The following is a 24,026-nucleotide window of genomic DNA, read 5'->3' on the forward strand; positions in this document are numbered from 1 at the left end:
GATGGCAGGGTAAGGCTCCAAAAAAGAAATCTCAAAAAGCTAAATATGACTTTAATAGCTTAATAAAAGCTTAATTAAATAGATGGATCAATGTAGATATATAGTTATATAGAGATATGTCTCTCTAAAGCTATAAAGATAGAAATATGTTCTTTTCTTCTTTCTTTGTTTTCTTTGGGCCACAGACCTAGCAATGGTATCACAAGGTCAAAGGATATGCATGGTTTAGTGACTTTTGGAGGAGAGTTCCAAATTGTTTACAAGAATGGTTAGAAAATTCATGGTTCCAATAGTGTATTAATGTGTTTTCTCACAGCCTCTCCAACAATGGCCATTTTTAATTTCTGTCATCTTTGTTGTTTTGCTGGATGTGAGGTAGAGAACCTTCATAGCTGCTTTAATTCATATTTATATAGTTTAGTGACTTTGAGTATTTTTCTGTTTTTTAATATGATTTCACATCTTGAATTTATTCCTTTGAAAACTACCTGTTTCAGCAGAGCCAAGATGGTGGAGTAGAAGCACAAACTTGGCATGAGCTCCAACTCCAATCACTACCAATACATGTAAAAAATTACTCTAAACAAATTTTAAAGCTACAGAAGCCAAAAAGTGACAGAGAGAAACAAATCTCCCGCTGAAGACAGCCCAGAAGGCTGACAGGAAGGGTTCATCCCAGTGATCTGGGAGCCCAGCACAGTCCCATCTGAGCCGCATGGTTCCAGCCCCAGGGCGGCCCCAACCGGACTTCAGAAGAGTGAATCACCAACCGCTGTGGTGCTTTCCAGACTTCTCAACCCATAAATGCCAAAGACAAAGTAAAAGGTCAGCATGGAACTGTGTTGGAACAAGGGGAATGGAAGAATGTGGTCTGGCCCCTGCCCCCAGAGCGAGAAGCAGCAGAGGTGCAGCGGCTGTGAAGCCAGCATGGTGTGGCTGCCTCAGGAGCTCCTGGCCTGTAGATGTATGGGGACCGCATGACCATTCAGAGGATAATCGCTTTTGCTTTAACCTGCTTGGATCTGGATCTTGGTCTTGGGGTGTGAGGCCAGTGAGCCAGATCTTGTAGGGGCTGTAGAGAGGGTGCCCTCCTAATAGCTCTGGCAGCTGCAAAAACCCCATGATTTGGGACAAAGCTCTCTCCATTCTGGAAGCAGAGTTCTACCATGGCAAAGAGCTCAAAGGTCAAGTAATTGACTGGCAAGATGAGCAAGCCCAGGAAATGTAATCAAACCATAGATTCCTTTTGGGGGGACAAAAAGGATCAAGGCATGTAGTGGGAGAAAGACAGCGAAGTCAGAACTCCTGCATCAAAAGCTTCAAAGGAAAATATGAGCTGGTTACCAGCCATGGAGGAGCTCAAGAAGGATTCTGAAAATCAAGTAAGAGAAGTGGAGGAAAAATTGGGAAGAGAAATGAGAATGATGCAAGAAAATCAGGAAAGTGAGTCAACAGCCTGCTAAAGGAGACCCCAAAAAATACTGAAGAAAATAATACCTTAAAAAATAGACTATCTCAAATGGCAAAAGAGGCCCAAAAGTCAGTGAGGAGAAGAAGGCCTTAAAAAGCCAAATTTGCCAGATGGAAAAGGAATTTCAAAAACTCACTGAAGAGAATAATCCCTTCAAAATTAGATTGGAGCAAATGGAAGCTAATGACTTCATAAGAAATCAAGATACTATAAAACAGTTCCAAACAAAAGAAAAAATAGAAGGCAATGTGAAATATTTTATTGGAAAAACCACTGATCTGGAAAATAGATCCAGAAGAGAGAATTTTAAAATTATTGGACTACCTGAAAGCCATGATCAAAAAAAGAGCCTAGACACCATCTTTCAAGAAATTATCAAGCAAAATTGCCCTCATATTCTAGAACCAGAGGGCAAAATAGAAATTAAAAGAATTCACCAATTGCCTCTTGAAAAAGATCCTAAAAAAAAACTCCTAGGAACATTACAGCCAAATTTCAGAGTTCCCAGGTCAAGGAGAAAATACTGCAAGCAGTCAGAAAGAAAAATGTGAATGTTGTGGAAACACAATCAGGATAACACAAGACTTAGCAGCTTCTATATTAAGGGATCAAAGGGCTTGGAATATGATATTCCAGAGGTTAAAGGAGCTAGGACTAAAACCAAGAATCACCTACCCAGCAAAACTGAGTATAATGCTATAGGGGAAAATATGGTCATTCAATGAAATAGAGGACTTTCAAGCATTCATGATGAAAAAACAAGAGCTGAACAGAAAATTTTACTTTCAAATACAAGAAACAAGAGAAGCATGAGAAGGTAAACAGGAAAAAGAAATCATAAGGAACTTATTAAAGTTGAACTATTTACATTCCTACATGGAAAAATGATAATTGTAACTCATAGACTTTTATTAGTATGAGGGTAGTTGAAGGGAATATATATGTATCCATATATATGTATGTGTAGGAGGGTGTATATGTATATAAATATATATGTGAGTGTGGGCATATGTATGTTCATGTATACATAGACAGAGGGCACAGGATGAGTTTAATATGAAGGGATGATATCTAAAAAATAAAATTAAGAGGTGAGAGAGAAATTTATTGGGAGAAGGAGAAAGGGAGAGATAGAGTAGGGTAAATTATCTCATATAAAAGAGGCAAGAGAAAACTGTTAGAATGGAAGGGAAGAACAGGAAGATGAAAGAGAATGGGACAACCTTATTCTCATGGAATTTGGCCTAAGGAGGTAATAACATACACACTCAACTGGGTATCTTACACTACAGGAAAATAACGTGGTAAGGGATAAGAGGGGGGAGAATGGAAGGGAGGGTAGATTGGGGGAGAGGGTAGTTAGAAGCAATCACTTATGAAAAAGGACAGGGTCAAAGGAGAAAATAGAATAAATGGGGGGCAGGATAGGATGGAGGGAAATATAATTAGCCTTTCACAATATAACTACTATGGAAATGATTTGTGTAACTACACATGTACAACCTATATTGAACTGCTTATCTTCCCAGTGGGGGTGGGTGAGGAGGAAAGAAGGGGAAAAATCTGGAACTCAAAGTTTTAAAAACAAATGTTTAAAAAAAAATGTCTTTTACATGCAACTGGGAAATAAGATATACAGGCACTGGGTTTTAGAAATCCATCTTGGCCTACCAGAAAGTTAGAGGGGGAATGGGGGAGGATATAAGAGAGAACAGATTGGGGGAAGGGGTATTCAGTGGGCTCACTATCTTGGGGTGGAGGTAGGGGAAAATTTGTAAGTCAAAATCTTGTGGAAATGAATGCTGAAAACTAAAAATAAATTAATTAATTAAAAAAAAAAAGAAAACTACCTGTTTCATCACAGTCATCTGTCATAATTTGCTCAGTCATTTCCCAATTGATAGGCATTACCTCAGTTTCTCATCAGTTGGGGAATGGTGGAACAATGATGTATGAATGTGATGGAATACTATCATGCTTATAAGAAATGGTGGAGGCGTGGCTAGGTGGTGCAGTGAATAGAGCACCCACCCTGGAGTCAGGAGGACCTGAGTTCAAATCCAGCCTCAGACACTTGATACACTTACTAGCCGTGTGATCTTGGGCAAGTCACTTAACCCCAATTGCCCTGCCCTCCCCCCTTCAAAAAAAAAAGCAAAAAAAAGAAATGATGGAGATGGTTTCAGAAAAAGCTGAGAAGACTTGTATGAACTAATGTAAAGTGAAGTCACCAAAACCAGAACAATATGCACAGTAACAGCAAATTATAGAGATATTCAACTAAGAAAGACTTAGCAACTCTGATCAATGCACATGATAATCCCAGAGGACTCATGATGAAAACTCCAGATAGAGAACTGATGAGCTCAAAGTGCATATTAGAATATTTTTTCTTTATTTTTCCTTCCTGGAACATGGCTGATATGGAAAAAAATGTTTTGTATGACTTCATATGCATATCATTTTTCTGAGGCCAGATTTGAACTCAGGAATCTTGCTGACTCCAGGCCTAGTACTCTGTCCACTGTGCCACATAGCTGTTGAGAGGGACTAGAATTCCATAAATCAGTTTATAACTATTAAATGACTATGGTTGATGAAGCACCTTTAATATTACTTTAGCTACATTGGTTCATTGTTACTAAATAACAAGATATGCCTCTGGTTTCTCTGGACAAACCAAATGATTCTGAATCTGAGAAAACATTAGATCAAAGGGCAACTCTAGTATCTATAAAAGACATTTAATTTGCTGGAAGAGGAAGGGAAAGAAGAAGCTGATTTCTCTGGTTGTCAGGGAAATAAGCCCAGGCTTCACCAAAGTGTCAGGGTCTCAGGACTTCTGGCTGTAAGAGTCCCACATCTGAAACAGGTATACTTGAGAAAATAGAGAAGGATCTTAACACACTAAGTCATTGTCACCTAGACTTTGAGGATTCTATTCCCAAGACTTTAGGCAGTTTTCCTAACACACAGTATTTTCTCAAGTATATATGAAACACAGGGGAACACAAACCAAGACATTCAGGGGAAACCATGCAGGTAAATCCCCAGAGCCACACTCCTGTGCTGAAAGAAGGCTGGTTCTCTCGTTCTCCCTTCCTCCAACACAATTGGTTCTATAGTTTGTGATGATAATTTTTAATTTTCAATTTCCTTTTATGAATTTTTATTATACCATTCCTCCTGAAACATTTTATGTTAATTGAAGCCTGTTTTCTGTTCATATTAACTTCACTGGGCTAAAGCCTGACTCATGAAATGGTAGCATTAAGTCAAGACTGTTTGATATTTTTCAGAGAAGAAGCTAATGGGGAGCCTGAGCTTTCCAAAGCCATTTCGTCATTTGTGGACGAAGTGGATGCTACTCTTGTAGGCGTGTGACTCTCCCTCTCAGTCAGCTCATTGTGAACCCTCTAAATGTTGTTTAATCTATAATATGTTTGAGTTTACCTTTAGAGTCTATTTAACTAGGTTTGTTTCCTTAGGTGATACGTGAGATTATGATTCTGTTCAACTAAGTTTGTTCAACTTTTGTGATATTGAAGGAAGCATGGAATTACAAATCTATCTTTTCTTAACTTTTATAGTCTAAAAATGTATGAGATTGCAATATGTAAAATAATTTGTTTCTTTTTCTCTCTGATGTAATTTTCTCTATAAAACTTGTTAGAAATTCCTATCTGAGTTCAGGGTTATTTTTCTAACTCCTGAACTCATGCTGAAGTGTAATGGATTTTTACCTCTATAATTTATGTGTTATGGTAGATTTATTTCAGTGTCAGTAACATATTTCTCCTAACATAGCAAACTATTGCATGAACTGACTTTAGAACATCAGGTCAGACCCTAGCTGTCTCTGATTTTCTATGCTACCCCTAGACACACTCAGAGTAGAAAAGAGAAAGTCTCTTTTCCTTAAGACTGTTGAGAGAAGCTGCCCCCTTCCTAGTCCCATAGCACAACAATTCTGCCTTCCTGATGAAGATAACACAAAAATGAAGATGCAGATGCTTGAAGAGCTAGGCTTGAGGGGCTCTGGACTTAGAATAAAGCTTAGACAGGGCTATCCACACTAATCGAGCTCAGTAAGAACTGTCTCTTAAGATCTCAGTTTTCATTGTTCACAGTAACAGCCACAGCGTGCAATGACTGACTTTGACAGATTTCTTCCTTCTCAGCAATGCAAGGACCTCAATGAATTCCAAAGGACTCCTGATGGAAAATCCCATCCACCACCTATGGAGTCTGAATGCAGAGGGAAGCAGACTACTTTCTTTTTGTTTTGCTTTGTTTTTTCTTTTTCTCATGTTCCCTCCCATTTGTTCTAATTCTTCTATACAACATAACTAACATGAAAATGTTTAATAGGAATAGAGAGAGAGAGAGCCTATACTAGATTGCAGGCCATTTGGGGGAGGCGGAGAAAATTGGAAACTTATGGAAGAATGTTGAAAACTAAAAATAAATAAACTAACTTAAAAAAAAAGAGGTCTCAGTTTTCCTGATGTATAAAATAAAGGGGCTGGGCCGTACAGTCTCAGACACTTTCCAATTCTTTTGTTGTCATTCAGTAAGTTCAGTCCCGTCTCACTCTTCATGACCCCATTTGGAGTCGGCAGATAGTGAAGTGGTTTGCCATTTTCTTCTCCAGCTCCTTTTATAGATGAGGAAACTGAGGCAAACAGTTGGTTAAGTGATTTGTCCAGAGTCACACAGCAAGTAAGTGTCTGAGGCCAGACTGGAACTTGAGAAGGTGAGTCTTCCTGAATGCAGGCCTGGCACTTTGTACCATCTAGCTGCCCTTTCCACCTCTAAAAACCATTATTATTTATTAGGTAGCCTTAAAGAAAGGAAGATTTGCCCTGAGGCAATAGTTTTCTATGGAAGGTTTCATTGTAATAGAAGAATTAGGACAAATAGTGTGGGATAGCGGACAGAAGGCAGATCTTGGAGTCAGGAATGTCAGGATTCAAGTCCTGCTTATGACACAAAATTGATGTGTGATCATAGACAAGTAAATGATAAGTGTTTACCATTTTTTTAATATGTAGGACAAAAATGCTTTTAAATTTATTTGTATTATTAACATTTTCTTAAATCTAGACAATCAACAAAATAGGAAATCAAGTCCTGGTTAGTAGAGTTTGCTGATTTCCTAGGTATAGATGTTCACACTGAAGATTTAACAATCAGCTCTGGAGAGCCAGTTTGGGCTGGTTCCAGCACATCCCTACAGAGGCAAGTCACTCAAACTCTGTGCCCCAGCACACATTGAAGTTAAAATACAAACAAAAAGCTACAAGCCAAAATTAATATTAAGTTACCCTTTTCAAAAATTAACATTTATGCAGCACTCACTAAGGGCCAGATATGGGGTCAAGCACTTTACAATTATTTTCTTATTTGATCCTCACGTCACCATCAGGAAGTAGGTGCTATAATTATTTCCATTTTTAGATGAGGAAACTGAGGCAAAGTGATTCGCTCAGGGTCACACAGTGAGTGTCTGAAGTCACACGTGAACTCAGATTTTCCTGCCTCCAAGTCCAGCATTCTTTGTACTATTCCACCTAATGGGGCAGCAGGCTGCAAGTGAGAATCAAATGAAACAGCACATGTAAATGTGCCAGCAGACTTTAAAAGTGCTATATATAAGCTCTGGCTCCATCATAATCATCATTATCTGCACCAATAAAGAGAATTTCCATACTGGGAGCCCCCCACAGACTGATGGAATTACAAATCCAGACTCCTGGGCAGCTAGGTGGCACAGTGAGTAAAGTGACGGCCGGAGTCAGGAGGACCCGAGTTCGGTTCCAGCCTCAGACATTTAACACCCACACAAAAAAACTAGCCATGTAACCTTGGGCAAATTACTTAACCCCAACTGCCTTCCAAAAAGCAAAAAAAAAAACCAAAAAACCTCTCAACTCCTGCCCTGGAGCCAGGAGGACCTGAGTTCAAATCAGGCCTCAGACACTCAACACAAAAACTAGTCACATGACCTTGGGCAAGTCACTTAACCCCAATTGCCCTCCAAAAAGCCAAAAAAAAAAAAGTCAAACAAATCCAGACTCCTCCCAAAAGTAGAGCCTAAGGAAATCAAGAGAGGTAAATACTATGGGGTTTTTGTTTGTTTGTTTGTTTGTTTGTTTTTGGGGGGGGGGGGGTTGGTTGGTCTGGAAATGCCTGGAACGTTTCACTGAATGCCAAATAGCAGCTCCTTTTATTCTCTGTCTGTGTCTCTCTGTGTCTCTATCTCTGTCTGTCTGTCTCTGTCTCTGTCTCTTCCCAAGTGCTAGTACACTAACATTTCCCATGGTAGATTTTCCCATGGAAGCAGCTATCTAGTCAGTGTGTCCAAGGGGCAGGATTTTCTTAGCTCCAAGCAGGAAGCCATGGGAGCCACAGTTATCAGGCTCTGGCTGATATCCCTGTGTTTTTCCGCCAAGACTTTGTTCAAGATCAGATCCACCCTCCCCAGGGAAGATACTGAGGACCTGGAATGCAGTCTGACTGACCAGCTTTCCCTAAAAAACATGTTTTACCTTCTCTCTTAAAAAAAAAAATTATTTATTTTTAGTTTTCAACATTTTCTTCCATAACATTTTGAGTTCCAAATTTTCTCCCCATCCCTCCCATCCTGCCACCCCAAGATGGCGTGCCATCTGATATAGGCTCCATATATACATTCATATTAAACATATTTTCACATTAGTCATGTTGCAAAGAAAAATTAGAATCAATGGGAGAAACCATGAGAAAGAAGAAACAAAAAAAAGGGAGAGAGCAAATGGTATGTTTCAATCTGCATTTAAACTCCATAGGTTTTTTTTTTCTATATGTGAACAGCATTTTCCATCATGAGTCTTTTGGAGTTGTCTTAGATCCTTGCATGGCTGAGAAGACATAGGTCTATCAGAGTTAGTCATCACACCATGTTGCTGCTCCTGTTGTACAATGTTCTCCTGGTTCTGCTCACTTCACTCAGCATCAGTTCATTCAAGTCTTTTCAGGTTTTTCTGAAGTCTGCCTGCTCATCATTTCTTATGGAATAATAGTATTCCATTGCATTCATATACCACCACTTGTTCAGTCATTCCCCAATGGATAGGCATCCCCTGAATTTCTAATTCTTGGCCACCACCAAGAGAGCTGCTACAAATATTTTTTTTATGTGTGGGTCTTTTTCCCATTTTTATGATCTCTTTGGGATACAGACCTAAAAGTGGTATTGCTGGGTCAAAAGGTATACACGGTTTTATAGCCCTTTGAGCATAGTTCCAAATTGCTCTCCAGAATGGTTGGATCAGGTCACAACTCCACCAACAATGCATTAGTGTTCTGATTTTCCCACATTTCCAGCGTTTATCATTTTCCTGTTTTGCCATGTTAGCCAATCTTACAGGTGTGATGTGGTACCCCAGAGTTGTTTTGATTTGCATTTCTCTAATCAAAAGTGATTGAGAGAATTTTTTCATATGACTATAAATAGCTTTAATTTCTCCTCTGAAAACTGCCTCTTCATATCCTTTGACCACATATCAGCTGGAGAATGACTTGTATTCTTATAAATTTGACTCAGTTCTCTAGATATTTTAGAAATGAAACCTTTATCAGAGATAATGGTTGTAAAAATTCTTTCCTACTTATCTGCTTTCCTTGTAATCTTGGTTGCATTGATATTATTTGTGCAAAAACTTTTCAATTTAATATAATCAAAATTATCTATTTTGCATTTCATATTGTTCTCTATCTCTTGTTTGGTCATAAATTCTTCTGTTCTCCATAAATCTAACAGGTAAACTATTCCTTGACCTTCCAGTTTGCTTACAGTATCAGCCTTTATATCTAAATTGTGTACTCATTTTGACTTTATTTTGGTATACAGAAGATGTTGGTCTATACCTAGTTTCTGCCATACTGTTTTCCAGTTTTCCCAGAAGTTTTTGTCAAATAGTAAGTTCTTGTCCCAGAAGCTGGGGTCTTTGGGTTTATCAAACAGTAGATTACTGTGGCCATTGACTACTGCTGTGTACTTAGTCTATTCCACTGATTTACCACTCTTTCTTAACCAGGGCCAAGTAGTTTTGATGATTGCTGCTTTGTGATACAGTTTTAGATCTGGTATGGCTAGGCCACCTTCCTTTGAAATTTTTTTTCATTCATTCCCTTGATATTCTGGACCTTTTATTCTTCCAGATGAATTTTGTTATTATTTTTTTTCAAGTTCTATAAAAGAATTTTTTGGTAGTTTGATTGGTATGGCAGTTACCTTCTCTTTTTAAAAGCTAATTGTAAAGCATAAGCAGCTGAGAAACCTAACCAGTGGAATAATTGGGGGAAATGCTCTGGGTCCAGTGTTTTCTGGAGTTTGAGGGAGATAAAGAAAGGAAGTAGGATGGGGTTTACTCCCCTTCCCCCCAAAATTACCCCAAATGATGGAGAAATGTTAATAACGAAGACCAAATTTTGCAAGTGTGTCTTGTGGTTTGGTTTGGTTTGCTTGTCCTTCTGGGGATCCTAGGTGGTGTGAAATGCTCAGCACACTCACTTCTTGGCAAATAGCAGGCACTGTATGAGTGCTTGTTTCTTTTCTTCCAGTTAAACATTTACCAGCACACCCCTGACGAGAGGATACACACGTGACAGGAACCAGGATCCTATTTTCTTGCTTTTTCCCCTCCTCATCAAAAACTCCTGGACATAGTCAGGGATTCTGAATCTCTCAGGAAATTTGGCTATATTCTAGTTTCTAAAGAGAACAGTGTCAGTGAAGCAAGTCAGTAGGAAGTCATGACTCCAGGAGCTTGGTTTCAGTTGTGAGAAACAAAGGCAAGTCAGCCTTCAGGTGATTTGTCAGGGCTGAACGAGATTTCCAGGTGCCCTGCAGGTACACGCTTTGCCACAGGTAAGTTGTGTCACTGCCCTTTCATGGGTCAGTTTCCTGAAATGATCCCCATCTCAGTACGGAATCAGGGGGAAGTATAACAAAGACTTCCTTGGCCTAGTCAATGGATCGCTTGCTCCTCACAGTACCTGTAGGGAGCTGTGGAAATCTGGTTGCTTCTGGACAATACTGGCCCTGGTTTCCATGCATTTCCACATCACACTGATTTCTTCCCCTTTCTGGCCTCTCCTACGAGTCTGAATTGCAAGAGCAGAAGGAAGAAAGACAAAACAAATTTAAGGGCACAACCATGTCCAGATCACTTCTCTTTTTATACTGCTTCATGCCCAAAGAATATTCAAAGTAACCTAGACTGTGATATTGTCCGTCTGTCCTTAAGAAAGGAAAGGTGGCTAAGTGTTGGAGGGAGGGGAAGAGTCTGTAAGTGGCAATGGGAAAGAGGGGGCATTCTGACTTTCCCACTGTGGCTAATATGATTTATAAATAAGCAAATACAGTTCTAAATTATAAATTTACAGATCTCTTTATAAATAAATAAATACAGATATGGGGGCTGCTGGGTGGCACAGTGGATAGAGCTCAGGTCCTGGAGTCAGGAAGACTCATCTTGCTCAGTTCAAATCTAGCCTCAGAAATTGACTAGCTGTGTGACCCTGGGCAAGTCACTTCACCCTATTTGCCTCAGTTTCCTCATCTATAAAGTGAGTTGGAGAATAAAATGGCAAACCGCTCCAAAATCTTTGCCAAGAAAACCTCAAATGGGGTCACAAAGACATGACTGAAAAACAACTGAACTGAAAAATGTTCACCAGAATGTATAATCAAAAAAGTGTGAAGACCCCTGTTCTGTGGAGTCAGGCCAGAAACAACCAAAATGAAAAACACCAGAAGACTTTCTTTCTTAGTGTCTGTGTCTCATCACTTGACAATGCTCCCCTCCTTGGTGTCTGTTTCTAGACAGACCTCTAACCTGCAACCCTATCTTCCTAACCTAGTTTTAGGAAGTGCTTGGAGCTGAATCTTAGGGTAGGTAAACAATGGAGATTGGCAGGAAAGCGTTTTCAGACACAGACTAAAGGAAAGAAAAGTCAGGGCGTTTCCACTCAGTAAAACCCCAGGAAGTGGACATTTGCTATGATGTCTGATGATTCCAGTGACATTCTAATCACCAGATGTTCATCTTCAGTCAAACACACCCTGAATTGTTCCCTTATCACTTCTAAGTGACTCAGTTCTTGACTGGAAACTATAACTAATTTCCTATTAGCCTCATTTGCTACAGATTTTACCTTAAACTTGTGAAGTTCGCATCAACTCAGGTTTATTTAACAAAGGTAGGATATGGCAAGAGCCCCCCAGATCCTGGTGTGCCCAGGTGGCCTGCCTTGCCAGGTGCTTGATGTGTAAGCACTTAAAAAGAAGCCTGAGTAATTCTGCTGGCTTCCTTGAGGTAGAACTTAGTGGAGTTGACAGTCATTCAACATTCACTCAAAACACGTGAATTGCCTGTTTCCTCTAAGTCCCAATTACAATCCTACCTGCCACAGGAAGACTTCCCCAACCTCGCTCAATTCCAGGACCTTTGCTCTTTTAATTATTTCCTATTTCTCCTATATATTGCTTGTTTCATATTTTTTATTTGCATTTTTCCTCCCCCTTCAGATCGTGAGTTCTTCGAGGGCAGGGCCTGGGACTGTCTTTTGTCTTTTTTTTTGTATCCCCAACACTTAGCGGAGTGACTAACACATAGTAGGTATTTTATACATGTTTATTGATTGATTGTTAACACATTCCGTTACAATATAGGAACTATTTTAACAAACTCTCTATGCTTTTATAAATTGCCTCCACTCTCTCCAAGTGTGAGAGAGGCCAATACTCTCATCAGAGCTACTGGAAATATTGGTTGTTTTTCTATTCTCACTTATCAACTGCCCTGGATCATCGATTGTAGCACTGATCAAAAAACAAGACGATGTTCTTCTTCTATATTCCTTCTTGGCTACAAGTCCCTGCTTCTGTCTTTTGTACATGTCCTTTTAAAGTCTGCCTTTACCAAAGAGTAATTTCTTTTTTGATTTCTTTGTCTCACACTTTTTTTCCCCTTTGATGAAATAATGGGAGAATGGGTCATTCGAATTTCATTCTTGAGAGTCTCCCATCCTTCTCGATCCTTTTAGAAACTCAAGTTATGAGATTATCTCAAATCATGAAATTGTGTGTTTCCATGATTTAAGACTATAGAAAAGTCAGAGGCAGAGTTAGGACTTGAACCCAAGTTTCCGATTCCTCACCCCATGCTCTTTCCACGTTGGCCACACTCTCACGACCCAAGAGGAAGCAATTTCCGGAGTTAATAGAGTTACCAATTATGGCGAGCCCGGCTGACTCACCACATCTCTCAATAGTGTTATGAGAAATGATAGTCGAAAGTGCCCATTGCACTGTGGGTTAATCTTAGACAATCTGAATAAATTGTGTGTTTGCAGACATTCTGTCTTTTATCAGTTCCGGCATTGTAAATTATAAACCAAGTTGGAGAAGCATAACTTTTGACCTAGCGTGGGCAGAGTCTCTGCAATCTGACATCTCCTATCAGGACATTGTCCCTGAGAGGGTAGTAGATGAAATCCTTAACTGGATGCCTGAGGACTCTAGTCTGGGCTTTGTCATTAACTCCCAAATGACCTTGGGAAAAGTACTTATCCTTCCTAGGCTTCAGTTTCCACTGTAAAATGGCGGAATTCAACCAGATGTCCTCTAAGGACCTTTCCAGTTTTCACATCCTAGGAGGCTATGAAATAGTCAACAGCAAGTATTATCATGCATCAAGTTGTCAGGCAACTGCCCTGTGCCAGGCACTGTGCTAAGCACTGGGGATACAGAAAAAGACAAAAAATAGTCCAGAAACTCACAGTCTAATGGGGAAAACAACATGCAGACAACTATATAAGTGTGTGTGTATACACGTGATATATATGTATACATTGCAAACAAATACACACAAACTATATGTGTGTATGTATAGTCATTTGTGATGTACGCGTGTGGCATGTGTACATGTATGTATGCATGCATGTTTATGTATGTACATATATAGTAGAGAGAATCAATAGATAGAAAGATATCAATAGATAGAGGAGAATCAGGAAAGGTTTCTTGTAAAAGATGGAATTTTAGTTGGGACTTGAAGGAATCCATGGAATGGGAATGAGGAGGGAGAGGGTTCAAGGCATGGGAAACAGCCAAGCCCCAAGTTGGTAGGTGGCATGCTGTGTGTTAGGAAAAGCAAGGAGGCCAGTGCCTGGATCACAGAATATGGGGTGAATAAGGAGCAAAAAGAATGGGAAGGTGAGAAAGGGGACAGGTTACAAAGAGCCCTGAATGCCAGACACAGGATTTTATATTTGATTCTGGAGGTGATAGACTCTCAGAAGGAAAACATGGTCCTAAAGTGGTGACTACTTACACATCCCCCAAAGATAAAGATGAAGCCAAGTGTGCCTGAAGAGGTCACCACAGGGGCTAAGTCACAATTGGGGAAGGTGGTGGGAAAGTAAATGAAGAAAGGGATGGGGAGAACAAGGAAAGAGAGAAAACAATGAGGGGTGCCAGAGGGCCCTAAGAAGGGCCTCGGGTGACGTGGCTTACTTTTGATTTGATAACAGATATTTGTGCATACTGGATTCTGTCTTCATGCTCTATGACATTACCAGCACCAGAGACCTCAGGAGTCACTGTGGTCACTTCCTTTTCCCCATTATCATTGTCTTTTTAAATACAGGAAATGATATTAAATATTGACTTTAAACAGATAGGCATTAAATTCTAAGGATTAGCAATTAACTCTTCCAGATGGGGCAGGGATTGGCCCATCCCACAGGGCTGGGAGCTTCATAAAAAGACAACAATCCTTTACCACTGAAGACTGGCTTTTTCTATGGGTAATATTTTTCTCCCAGGACTAAAGTCCCCTGTCACTATTGTTGTTGTTGAGTCATGTCCAACTCTTCATGATTCAATGACTTGCCCAGGGTCACACAGCTAGTAAGTGTCTAAGGCCAGATTTGAACTCAGGAAGATGAGGCTTCCTATCTAAACCACCTTGTTTCCTTTACTAGCTCCCTTGTCACTACCATTGCCAAGAAGACATTTGGAGATGTTCGTTCAATATTGGGTCAGCTAAGTGGTACAATGGATACAATACTGGGCCTGGAGTCAGAAAACCCTGAGTTTAAATCTGGCCTCAAATACATACTAGATGTGTGACCTTGGGCAAGTCACTTAATCCCAATTGCCCTGCATTCCCCCTCCAAAAAGAAAAAAAAATTCCACGACAATCATATGTTATAATTTGATGTAAAACAACCATTAAAAAAACCGCAGCTGAACTCAGATGAAACAGTGACAAAGCCTGGCTCCAAAGCCAGATGGTTCAACGCTCATCCCAGTAGAAAGATAGAAGGCTATGGGTGCAGAGCATGGCAAGCACTATCAGATAAGGTCTAGTAGTTGTGCTTAATCGTTTTTCTTTGTTAGCAGGGTAGGCGCTATATCAAGAAATTATAAAAATTTTAATAAAACTTCTTTAAAGGGAAAGTGGCAGAGTAGATGTTATTATTCTTAATTTTCTGATAGCACCTTACTCAAGGTCACATAGCAAGTTAGTGACAAAAATGGGATGAGAAGCCACAAAGGTGGGGAGGCAAAGTGACAGTGGATAGAGCCCCAGCTCTGAAATCAGGAGGACTTGAGTTCAAGTCCAGCCTCAGATACTTAGTAGCTGTGTGATCCTGGGCAAGTTACTTTTCCCTGATTGCCTCAAAAAAAAAAAAAAAAGAAACCACAAAGAGAAGGTGAGACATAGGATGACATCGATCAAGGACAGAGGCGCTATTGTGCTGGTAAATGTTTAACAAGCTCTCTGAAAAGAGGACGCACTTTTCAGTTTAATCTATATCATTAACATTTTCTCCATCACTTCCTTACAAACCACCCACCAACAAAACAGTAAATTAAGCCCTGATCTACAGTGTTTTCAGATTTCTGAGATGTAAATGTCCACAATGAAAATTTAACAATGGGCTCTCACTGGTAAAAACCAGTCCCACGGCACCTCTGCATTAAACCCTCTCCCTTTGCCCCCCACCCCCTCCCCCTTTTTCCACCCTCTGGCCAGGCAGTGACAGGCTACATGTTAAGGACTCTTTCTTTCTCTCGTGTCTGTCTCTTACTCTTCTGCTGTGTGGTTTGGTTAAAGGCATTCATCTTTGTGCTCCTCAAAAAGGGAATCCCTGAGCTAACCCTTCTGGCTCCAGAAAACACATCAGCCCAGTGAAGGACATCTGTGAGGTCTCTAGGGATCAAGGAAGACGGTATGAAAGGATGGTGCCTCGTTCTGAGCATCCTGCACTGCCAGCTGGAAAGGGACTGATTCAGACCAAGGAGGCCTGAAAATGTCCATTCACCAGGAAGTCTCAGAGGGGTTAATTACTTAGAGAATCCCCCAGCTGCAATACTGCACTTCACAGCTGACCCATGATAAGATAAGAGCGGCTGACTTCGCTTATAAATAGGACTCAGGGTGTAACACTGGAGGAACTTTCTCCACCTTATCACTCTCCATCTCCAGTCCCCATCACAGCCCCAGGGCTGAGTTCAACATGAAGTTCAAAATGTATATGCTCATCTTGGCTCTGGTTGCCATCATTGGTGCCTGGGGTAAGTTGGGACCAAATTAGGACTGTATCTTGTGTTGAGTTTATTGAATTTGGTAAACCGGGAACTGGCAGACTGAAATCCTTTGCTATTTGGGGTCAAGGAACAGGGACAGAGACAGGGCCTGGAAAAAGCAAGAGAATCAACTTTGGCAACCTTCATTCTCTACTTTAAAGCTCCCTCGGATATGCAGAAATCAGAAACAAGTCTAAGAGTGACTTATCTTATAATACCCATCTCCCAGGTACCTCAAAAAACTCAACTTGACTGGTAAACCTTGACTAGGTAGGTAAAGATGAGCCTCTGATTGACTTCTCTTAAAACTCTGCTGTTAAACATTGCTCTGTAATGAAATATAGAGAATTATCACTCATTCAATATTCACTCATCAAACTGCCAGGTGCAGACAATATGCAAATGCTATGTGGCATTTAAGATGAGTGAAAAACAGCACCTACCCCCAAGGAATGTATAGCCTAGGAAATAAGTGTAATAAATGAGGAAAGATGCAGTAAGTGCCTAAGACAGTTTCCATGGTGAGGTGTGAGATCTGAGGAAAGACTGATCACTTTTGGCTAGTGATATCATATCAAGAAAGGCCTTCTGGAGAAAATAACATTGAAGCTGTGCCTTAAAGGAGGGGTGGGATCTCAACAGGTAAGGGACAGAGAGTTTTGGCAGAGGGAGCTGTTGTTTTGTTGTGTGTCCTTTGTTCTAAAAGGGGACCATGACATCAGGAAGGTGATGCCAGCGAATTGGATATAAGCGAGGCAGGACTGTGCAAAGTCACCAGCCTCACTTTCTCCCCCAGACCTATTTGGGTGCAGTGGCCAGATAGAGATCAGGATGACTGGAGATCATCCTGTGACTGAGGGAGCATGGTTTAGAAAAAGGCAGAGAAGAAGGAGAGAAAAAACACATGGGATGATGGGGCTAGATGAGGCAAAGTTAATTTAGTTCTTTGTGCCTGAGGGTTCCCATTAGAGTGGCATGAAAGAATAGCCTAGAAATTCATAAAAGTCATAGTTTATGTGCTGGCATATCAAGAGATATGTTTCATTACTGACCATCTACACTGAAAGGATGGACAGAGTTTTCAACCCCATTGACCCATTCCCTGGTGAAGGAAAGAAGGTGTGTTAGTTAGATGTAAGCAGAGGGGACCATGAAATGCAATGTGAGTAGCCATGGACAGGAAGCACACTCCCTGATACAAAGCTGTACCTTGTACAAAGCTCTGTCTGCCCAGTGCTAGTTACGGCTCTTCATACACATGTCAGAAGAGACTAGCTACTTGTAGCATGGAAGGGGGTGAGTTAGACTGGCATTCTGATTGCTGTACCAGGTTGGTGGCAGGTCTATTCTTTAAAATTACCTTGCTGCACTTCACTGAAATGGAAGACAGAAGAAGGAGCCGATTACGGGGAAAGTGGAAGGATTTTCTAATGGTTCCTCCATAAATTGCTAGGAACGGGACCGGGAAGAGATGGTGCTATAGTGATTCTCCCATTTCTTTTACTGGTCTCTCCAAAAGAGATAGCTGTTCTCTAATACAGAGCATCACAGAAGTCTTTGTCCAGCTTTAAGCGGAAAGCTGAAAGAATACTTTTGGGACACCTTGTACAATGCTAATGACAATAATAGCATCATTATAGCATATAGAGAGCACAGCATAGCTATAATTAATATGTGGTATAGGATGGCATAATGATATATAATAATTATTACTATTGTAATGTATATTATACAATATATTATTATGACGTATAATAATTGCATTTATGTAGTGCTTACTGTGTGCCAAGCACTGGCCAAGTATCATCCTCATTGAACCTCACAGCAGCACCAGGAGGCAGTAGGTTAGTGGGGGGGCTTGGCTCTGGTCGCCGTCACTGGTGACTGGGATAAGTTGGGACCAAGTTGGAAGCACACCTTGTGCTGTTTGCTCAATTTGTTCAGCTGGGATCTGGCAGGCTGAAATCCTTTACTGTTTGGGGTCACAGAACAGGGGCAGAAGCAGGGCTTGGAACAAGCAAGAGGGTCAACTTTGGCACCCCTCCGCTACTTTGAACCTCTTCATGATATGTAGAAATCAGAGTATCATGGAGGGAAGTGCTATTGTTATCCTCATTTTATAGTAGAGGAAACCAAGGCAAATAGGTTAAGGGACTTGCCCAGGGTCACACAGCTAGTATCTATGGCTGGATTTGAATTCATGTCTTCTTGACTCTAGGCTCAACAGTCTATCCACTGCACCTCCTAGTTGCCACCTAGCTACCTTTTATAAAGCAAGCGTGTGCTTCTTCTCCCAAACCCTCTACCCCAAATGGCAAAAGCATCCTAAGTGAATAAGACTGACTTCCAGGATTTAGATTTTTTTTTTAAGCAATCAGGGTTAAGTAACTTGCTGAAGGTTACACGGCCAGCCCAGGATTCGATCTCCAGGTCATCCCAACACTGGAGCCAGTGCTCTTACTCACTGAGCCACCTGGCCGCCCCAGGATTTAGATTCTTAACATAGCAAAGAGACCTCAGAGGCTATCTTGTTCAACCCTTGCCTTCATCATGAATTCCCTCTAAATCTGGTTGGTATTTTTGCTTTTTTTTTTTTTTGGAGGGCAATTGGGGTTAAGTGAATTGCCCAAGGTCATATGACTAGTTTTTTGTGTTAAGTGTCTGAGGCTGGATTTGAACTCAGGTCCTCCTGACTCCAGGGCCGGTGCTCTATTCACTGCACCACCTAGCCACCCCTCTAAATCAGTTTTAACAAGATCATGTAATTTTTCTTCCCCATCTCTATATTGTGAGGCAACTCATTACATCTTTTAGACAGTTCTAATTGTTTGGAACTTCTCCCTTATGATAAGCAAAAATAATGCCCTTCTATATTCCCAGGTATAGCTAAGTTATAATTTTAACAAAGTGTTCTTGCATTTTTAGGACAAATAGTTTGATTAAAACATTGTTAAAAAAAAAAAAAGAACAAAGGGGGCAGCTAATAATGAATAGAGCAGCAAACAGAGCACTGGCCCAGGAGTCAGGAGGACCTGAGTTCAAATACGGCCTTGGACACTTTACACACTTACTAGCTGTGTGACCTTGGGCAAGTCAACCCCAATTGCCTTACCTTCCCCCTCCAAAAAAAAAAAAACAAAGAATGTAGCCTTTTAAAATGGAAAATGTGAGGGTCTTTTTCCTATGAAGTAGAGAGTAAAGGCTTTTTACTGCTACATGGTCAGGGGAACTCACAAGCAGCCAAGAAAACCTTCAGGGACCCCTCTGCCATCATATCATTATCCCATTTTGTGTTCTCTGATGCCTAACATACCTCACTGGGACAAAGGGAAAAATAGTTTTGAAGGCACATGGGCATTGATAAGGTCCATGCCACTGGATCCGTAACTAGGAACATTTTTCTCTGGGACAAAAATAATTGAGCTGAGAGGTGGGAGTGGGAAAGGATGAGTGAGGATAAGCAGAGGGACAGAGGACAGCCCAATCACAGGTACAACCATGCTGGTATACGATAAAGTCTGACCCTTATATCCATGGAGGTTGGCAGGAATGCAAGTCCCATCACAGCATCATGTTGGCATAGCAACGAGAACCTGGGATATGGTAGGTAGGGGCTGGTGGCAGAACACAGGTGGAGGTGTGAATAGCTGCAGGGAGGAATATCAGAACCTTGGACATCACCTGGATATTAGCATCTTGAGACAAAATCCTAATTGCTCAATTTATGGCTTTGAACACCATATGGTGAGCAGGTGCCAAATGAGCCCAGCTAATAGTATGGGCAGCTGAGTGGTGCAATGGAATCAGCCTCAGACACGTAATAGCTGTGTGATCCTGGGCAAGTCATTTATCTGCTATCTGCCTCAATTCCTCATCTATAAAATGGGGATCCACTGGAGAAGAGAATGGCAAATTCTTTCAGTATCTTTCCTAAGAAAACCCCGAGGACAAGCCCATGGGGTCACAAAGAGTTGGACACAATTGAACAACAATGACAAAGTAGCATGTAATGGATTGGGCTAGGGTGACATTCTGCTTATGGTACCAAAATGTCTCTCTCTAGCTTAAAAAGTCTCCAGAGTAGCAGAGATAGCCAAACGTCAATCACACACACACACAAACACACACACACACACACATTCCCCAGAGAACGTGTAGGTTTTTAGTGTACTGCTTGTAATTTGAAGTATTCACCAAGAGGCTGCTGAAGGGAGAGATTTCAGCCATCTGTCCTGGGGGTAGACTGATTACCTCTGAGATCCCTGCTACCTCTGAAATTCTAAGGTTTATCCTATACCCCAGGAGCAAGGAATAGCAATGACATTAGCTTCTGGCTACTGTCCCCAAAAGTCTGACATTATGGGAATTTACCCACTTCTTCTCTCAAGGTTCCAACCTGTTCAACTCTAAGGCCCTGGGATATCCCTGGAACCAAAGAAACCCAGCAGCTTCTTGCCGTGGGACATCCCAGGACAGAATCCAGTTTCTTCACTCTAAATTAGTCCTTGGGCTATATTATAGGTGAAGCAGAGCCTTGTTTGTATACTAGGGCTCATTCCTTAATTCTTTCAATTAGTGGTTACTGAATCCCCACCATGTACAAGATCTATGGCAGATTTTAGTGTTAACTGGGAAGTTGGCTCTTATAAACATATTGAGTTTTCTGTAGTTTACACAAGCTATGTTTACAGTTTACAAAGGGCAGCAATAAAAACTTCTGAATCCTCTTTTTTTATCTGTTTTGTCTTAACTAATTTCACCATGTGTTACAGGAGAGTCCGCGAAGGCAGAAGAAGCGGCTTTTCAGAGAATGGTAAGAAGGAGGAATCTACGCTTCTTTTCTAATTCAATCAATCAATCAAAAATCAATAAACATTCATTAAGCGCCTACTCTGTACTGGGCACTGTGCTAAGCATTCGGGATGCAAAAAGAGGCAAAAGACAGTCCCTGCCCTCAAAGAACTTACAATCTAATGGGAAGAGACAACATGCAACAAATATAGACAAAACAAGCTATGTACAGGATAAACATGAAATAATTTATTGACGGAAGACACTTGAATTAAGAGGGGAAAGGTTTCCTGTAAAAGTTGGGACTTATAGGAAGCCAATTCCTTATTCATGATGTAGGCTGAGCGCTTGCACTCAAAGTTAAACTCAGATCTAGACCCACCTGAGGTTTTCCTTTTTTTTTTTCTTTTTGGAGGGGGAAGGCAGGGCAATTGGAGTTAAATGACTTGCCCAAGGTCACACGGCTAGTTTTTGTGTTAAGTATCTTAGGTCAGATTTGAACTTAGGTCCTCCTGACTCCAGGGCTGGTGCTCTACTCACTGTACCACCTAGCTGCCCCTTTATTTTTCTCTATTAAATAAAGAGGCACCCTGGAGTTACGAGGGGATCACTCACTTCCATCTTGTCATCACTTGATAAAAACCAAGCCTAGGTTCATCTGGCTCTATAATTTGATCCAGCCTGCCACCAAGTGAATTCTGTTCCTCTTCCTCCCTAAAGTCAGAGAAGAAGAGTTGTGATGAAAGGGCTCTGTAAATCATTTATATATGGAAGGTATTGCATCTATATGAAATATATATTGCATATATAAATATATATACAAAATCCATTTATATACAGAATGTATTCTGATAATTTATAGGGAACTATTGTCCTCTCTTAGGCAGCTAGGTGGATAGAGCACTGGACCTGGAGTCAAGATTTGATCCAAATTTGGGCCTCAGACACTTAGTAGCTGTGTGACTCTAGGTAAGTCACTTAACCTCTGTTTGCCATAGTCCCCTGGAGAAGAAATGACAAATCACTCCAGATAGAAACCCATTGAGAAGGCAAGCAATGTAATATCAATTATCCATGTGAAGTTACAACTAGCATGTTTTTTGATGTGTCCTATAAATGCTTCTCTAAGGAATTAGCTTAAGAACTTACTAGAACATGGTTTTAAAGAATCTTTAAAACTCCGAGTCTGACAGAGTCAAAGAAGGTCACCTAAGTCCATACTCATTACAAATAAATGAATCCCTTCTATGACATCCAAGGCAAGTGGCTGTCCAGCCTCTGCTGAGAAGGCACCTTCTAGATATAAACACCTTCTAAACTCAGTGCACACACATCCACAAGTCACCACGTAGTCCTTCTTACTGTGAGAACCTGAGCTGCTCTAAAACAAATTGGAATCATTTGCTCACCCTTCTATGGAGGGTTCTAGAAAGAAAGGGCTAAGAAAGAGTAGAAGTATCAATAAACACAAATTTGTCGCTAGAAACTCACTATTCTACATCTGGAAACAGAAGGATCATGGGTTTCTCATCATGAGTGGATGGGAAAGGTCAGGGACAGAAACATCTCTGAGTCAATTAAAAAAGGTTCAAAATCTGGTGACAAATTTTGATTAAATTTAATTTTTATTTGAGAATTGAATTAAGTTTAATTTTAATTAAACAGCATATACAGAGCCATGTAGTTATAAGGGGAATGGGCACCAGTCCTCTAGCTACGAGTCTTAAATATGCATAATCCAATTTAAGTTATTTTAAGCACACAAGACCCCTCTCAATGGTCCCACTCCATCCCCACCTCGGTGTTTACAGTGATATCCTAAGATAATGGTGTACCATCTCCTCTCAAGCCCTCCTCAGCTACCTCGAGATAACTTTGGTGTCTCACATTATCGAAGCTGCTTATTGCCCTTTACCAGACAAACCAAAGCATGCTGTGTAGATGCTAAATATTCCTTCTATCCCTAGATCCTTTACTTCTCACCATGGCATGTATGTGACAACTGACTCTCAAAGGCTATGCCCACAGAGCACAGACTCTGGTGGCTCCTGCAAAGCTAGACAGTCTTTGTGTAGAGTCCGACTCTGTTCAATTCTGTATCTGCTTTTTATTCAGTAAATCACAGCGGCTCCCTAGCAATCAGTAAACATTTATTAAGTGCCCGCTACGTGTTAAGCACGAGAAGGAGCACCTCCTATAACCTAACGGGCCTCTGCTTGGCTTTCAAGGTTCTCCCTAACCTGGCCCCTCCCTCCCATTCCAGTCCCCTCCACGCCCTCTGGGGTCCAGAGAGGCTGGTCTCCTGGCTGCTTCTCACACAGGACACTCTTGTCTCCTCCTCCTGACTCTTCTGGCTTAATTAAGGTCTCAGGTTAAATCCTACCTTCTGAAAGACACGTTTCCTAGTCCCTTTTAATGCTTTCCTTTGTTGATTGTCTCCAATTTATAATGTATATATTTCATTTGCTGTTGTTGTGTTTTATCACCACAAATTATCTGAGGATGATGACGACATGAGGGAAATGATGACACGACTTGCACTTGACTTTGATTTGAGTGAGGAGGGCTGTGCAAGGTCACCAGCCTCACTTTCTCCCCCAGAGCCATCTGGGTCCAGTGGCCAGATATCTTTTAGGATGACTGGAGATGGCCCAGGATGCAGTGGGAGCCCCTGACCCTTTTAGGCCAAGGCTTTTTCAGGTTCTCACTTTGAGTGAGGTAACATCCATTTAGTGAATAGGCCTCTTTAAGAAGAGAGGCTAATTTAAAAAAGGGGGGGGGGAATCAAACTGGGAGGGGAAGACCCTCAGGGTTGCTGAAGAAAAGAGAAACAGTTACCGTTTGACATTCAGTTGAGCCCAGAGGGCCCACAATATACCTATTAAGGGGTACTTGGGCAGGGACCTATTGTGGTCCAATCTATGACTTCCACATTGAAATGGGTGTAAGGTTTGGTGAAAGAAAGAACAAGAGGGGCGTCCAGGTAGCACAGCGAGTAAGAGCACCGGCCCCAGAGTTGGGATGACCTGGGATCGAATCCCGGCTCAGATACTTAGCACCACACCCAGAAACACCTGGCCATGTAACCTTGAGCAAGTTACTTAACCCCAATTGCTT

The 24,026-nt window shown here is 41.0% G+C and overlaps 1 protein-coding gene across 1 annotated transcript in view; it reads left to right on the top strand.

The window, feature by feature from the left end:
* Positions 1-24,026, top strand: part of SPINK4 (serine peptidase inhibitor Kazal type 4) — a 37,808-nt gene that overhangs the window by 3,836 nt on the left and 9,946 nt on the right. The window contains exons 2-3 of the mRNA XM_069087740.1: positions 10,302-10,385; positions 20,891-20,931. Of these exons, the coding sequence (XP_068943841.1) occupies positions 10,302-10,385; positions 20,891-20,931 (125 nt within the window). The remainder of the gene's footprint in view (positions 1-10,301; positions 10,386-20,890; positions 20,932-24,026) is intronic.

This window comes from Petaurus breviceps, unplaced genomic scaffold (genome assembly GCF_028583685.1).
Source record: "Petaurus breviceps papuanus isolate PSGF00001 unplaced genomic scaffold, PetGlider_PUasm1.0 183, whole genome shotgun sequence".
Taxonomy (NCBI): Eukaryota; Metazoa; Chordata; class Mammalia; order Diprotodontia; family Petauridae; genus Petaurus; species Petaurus breviceps.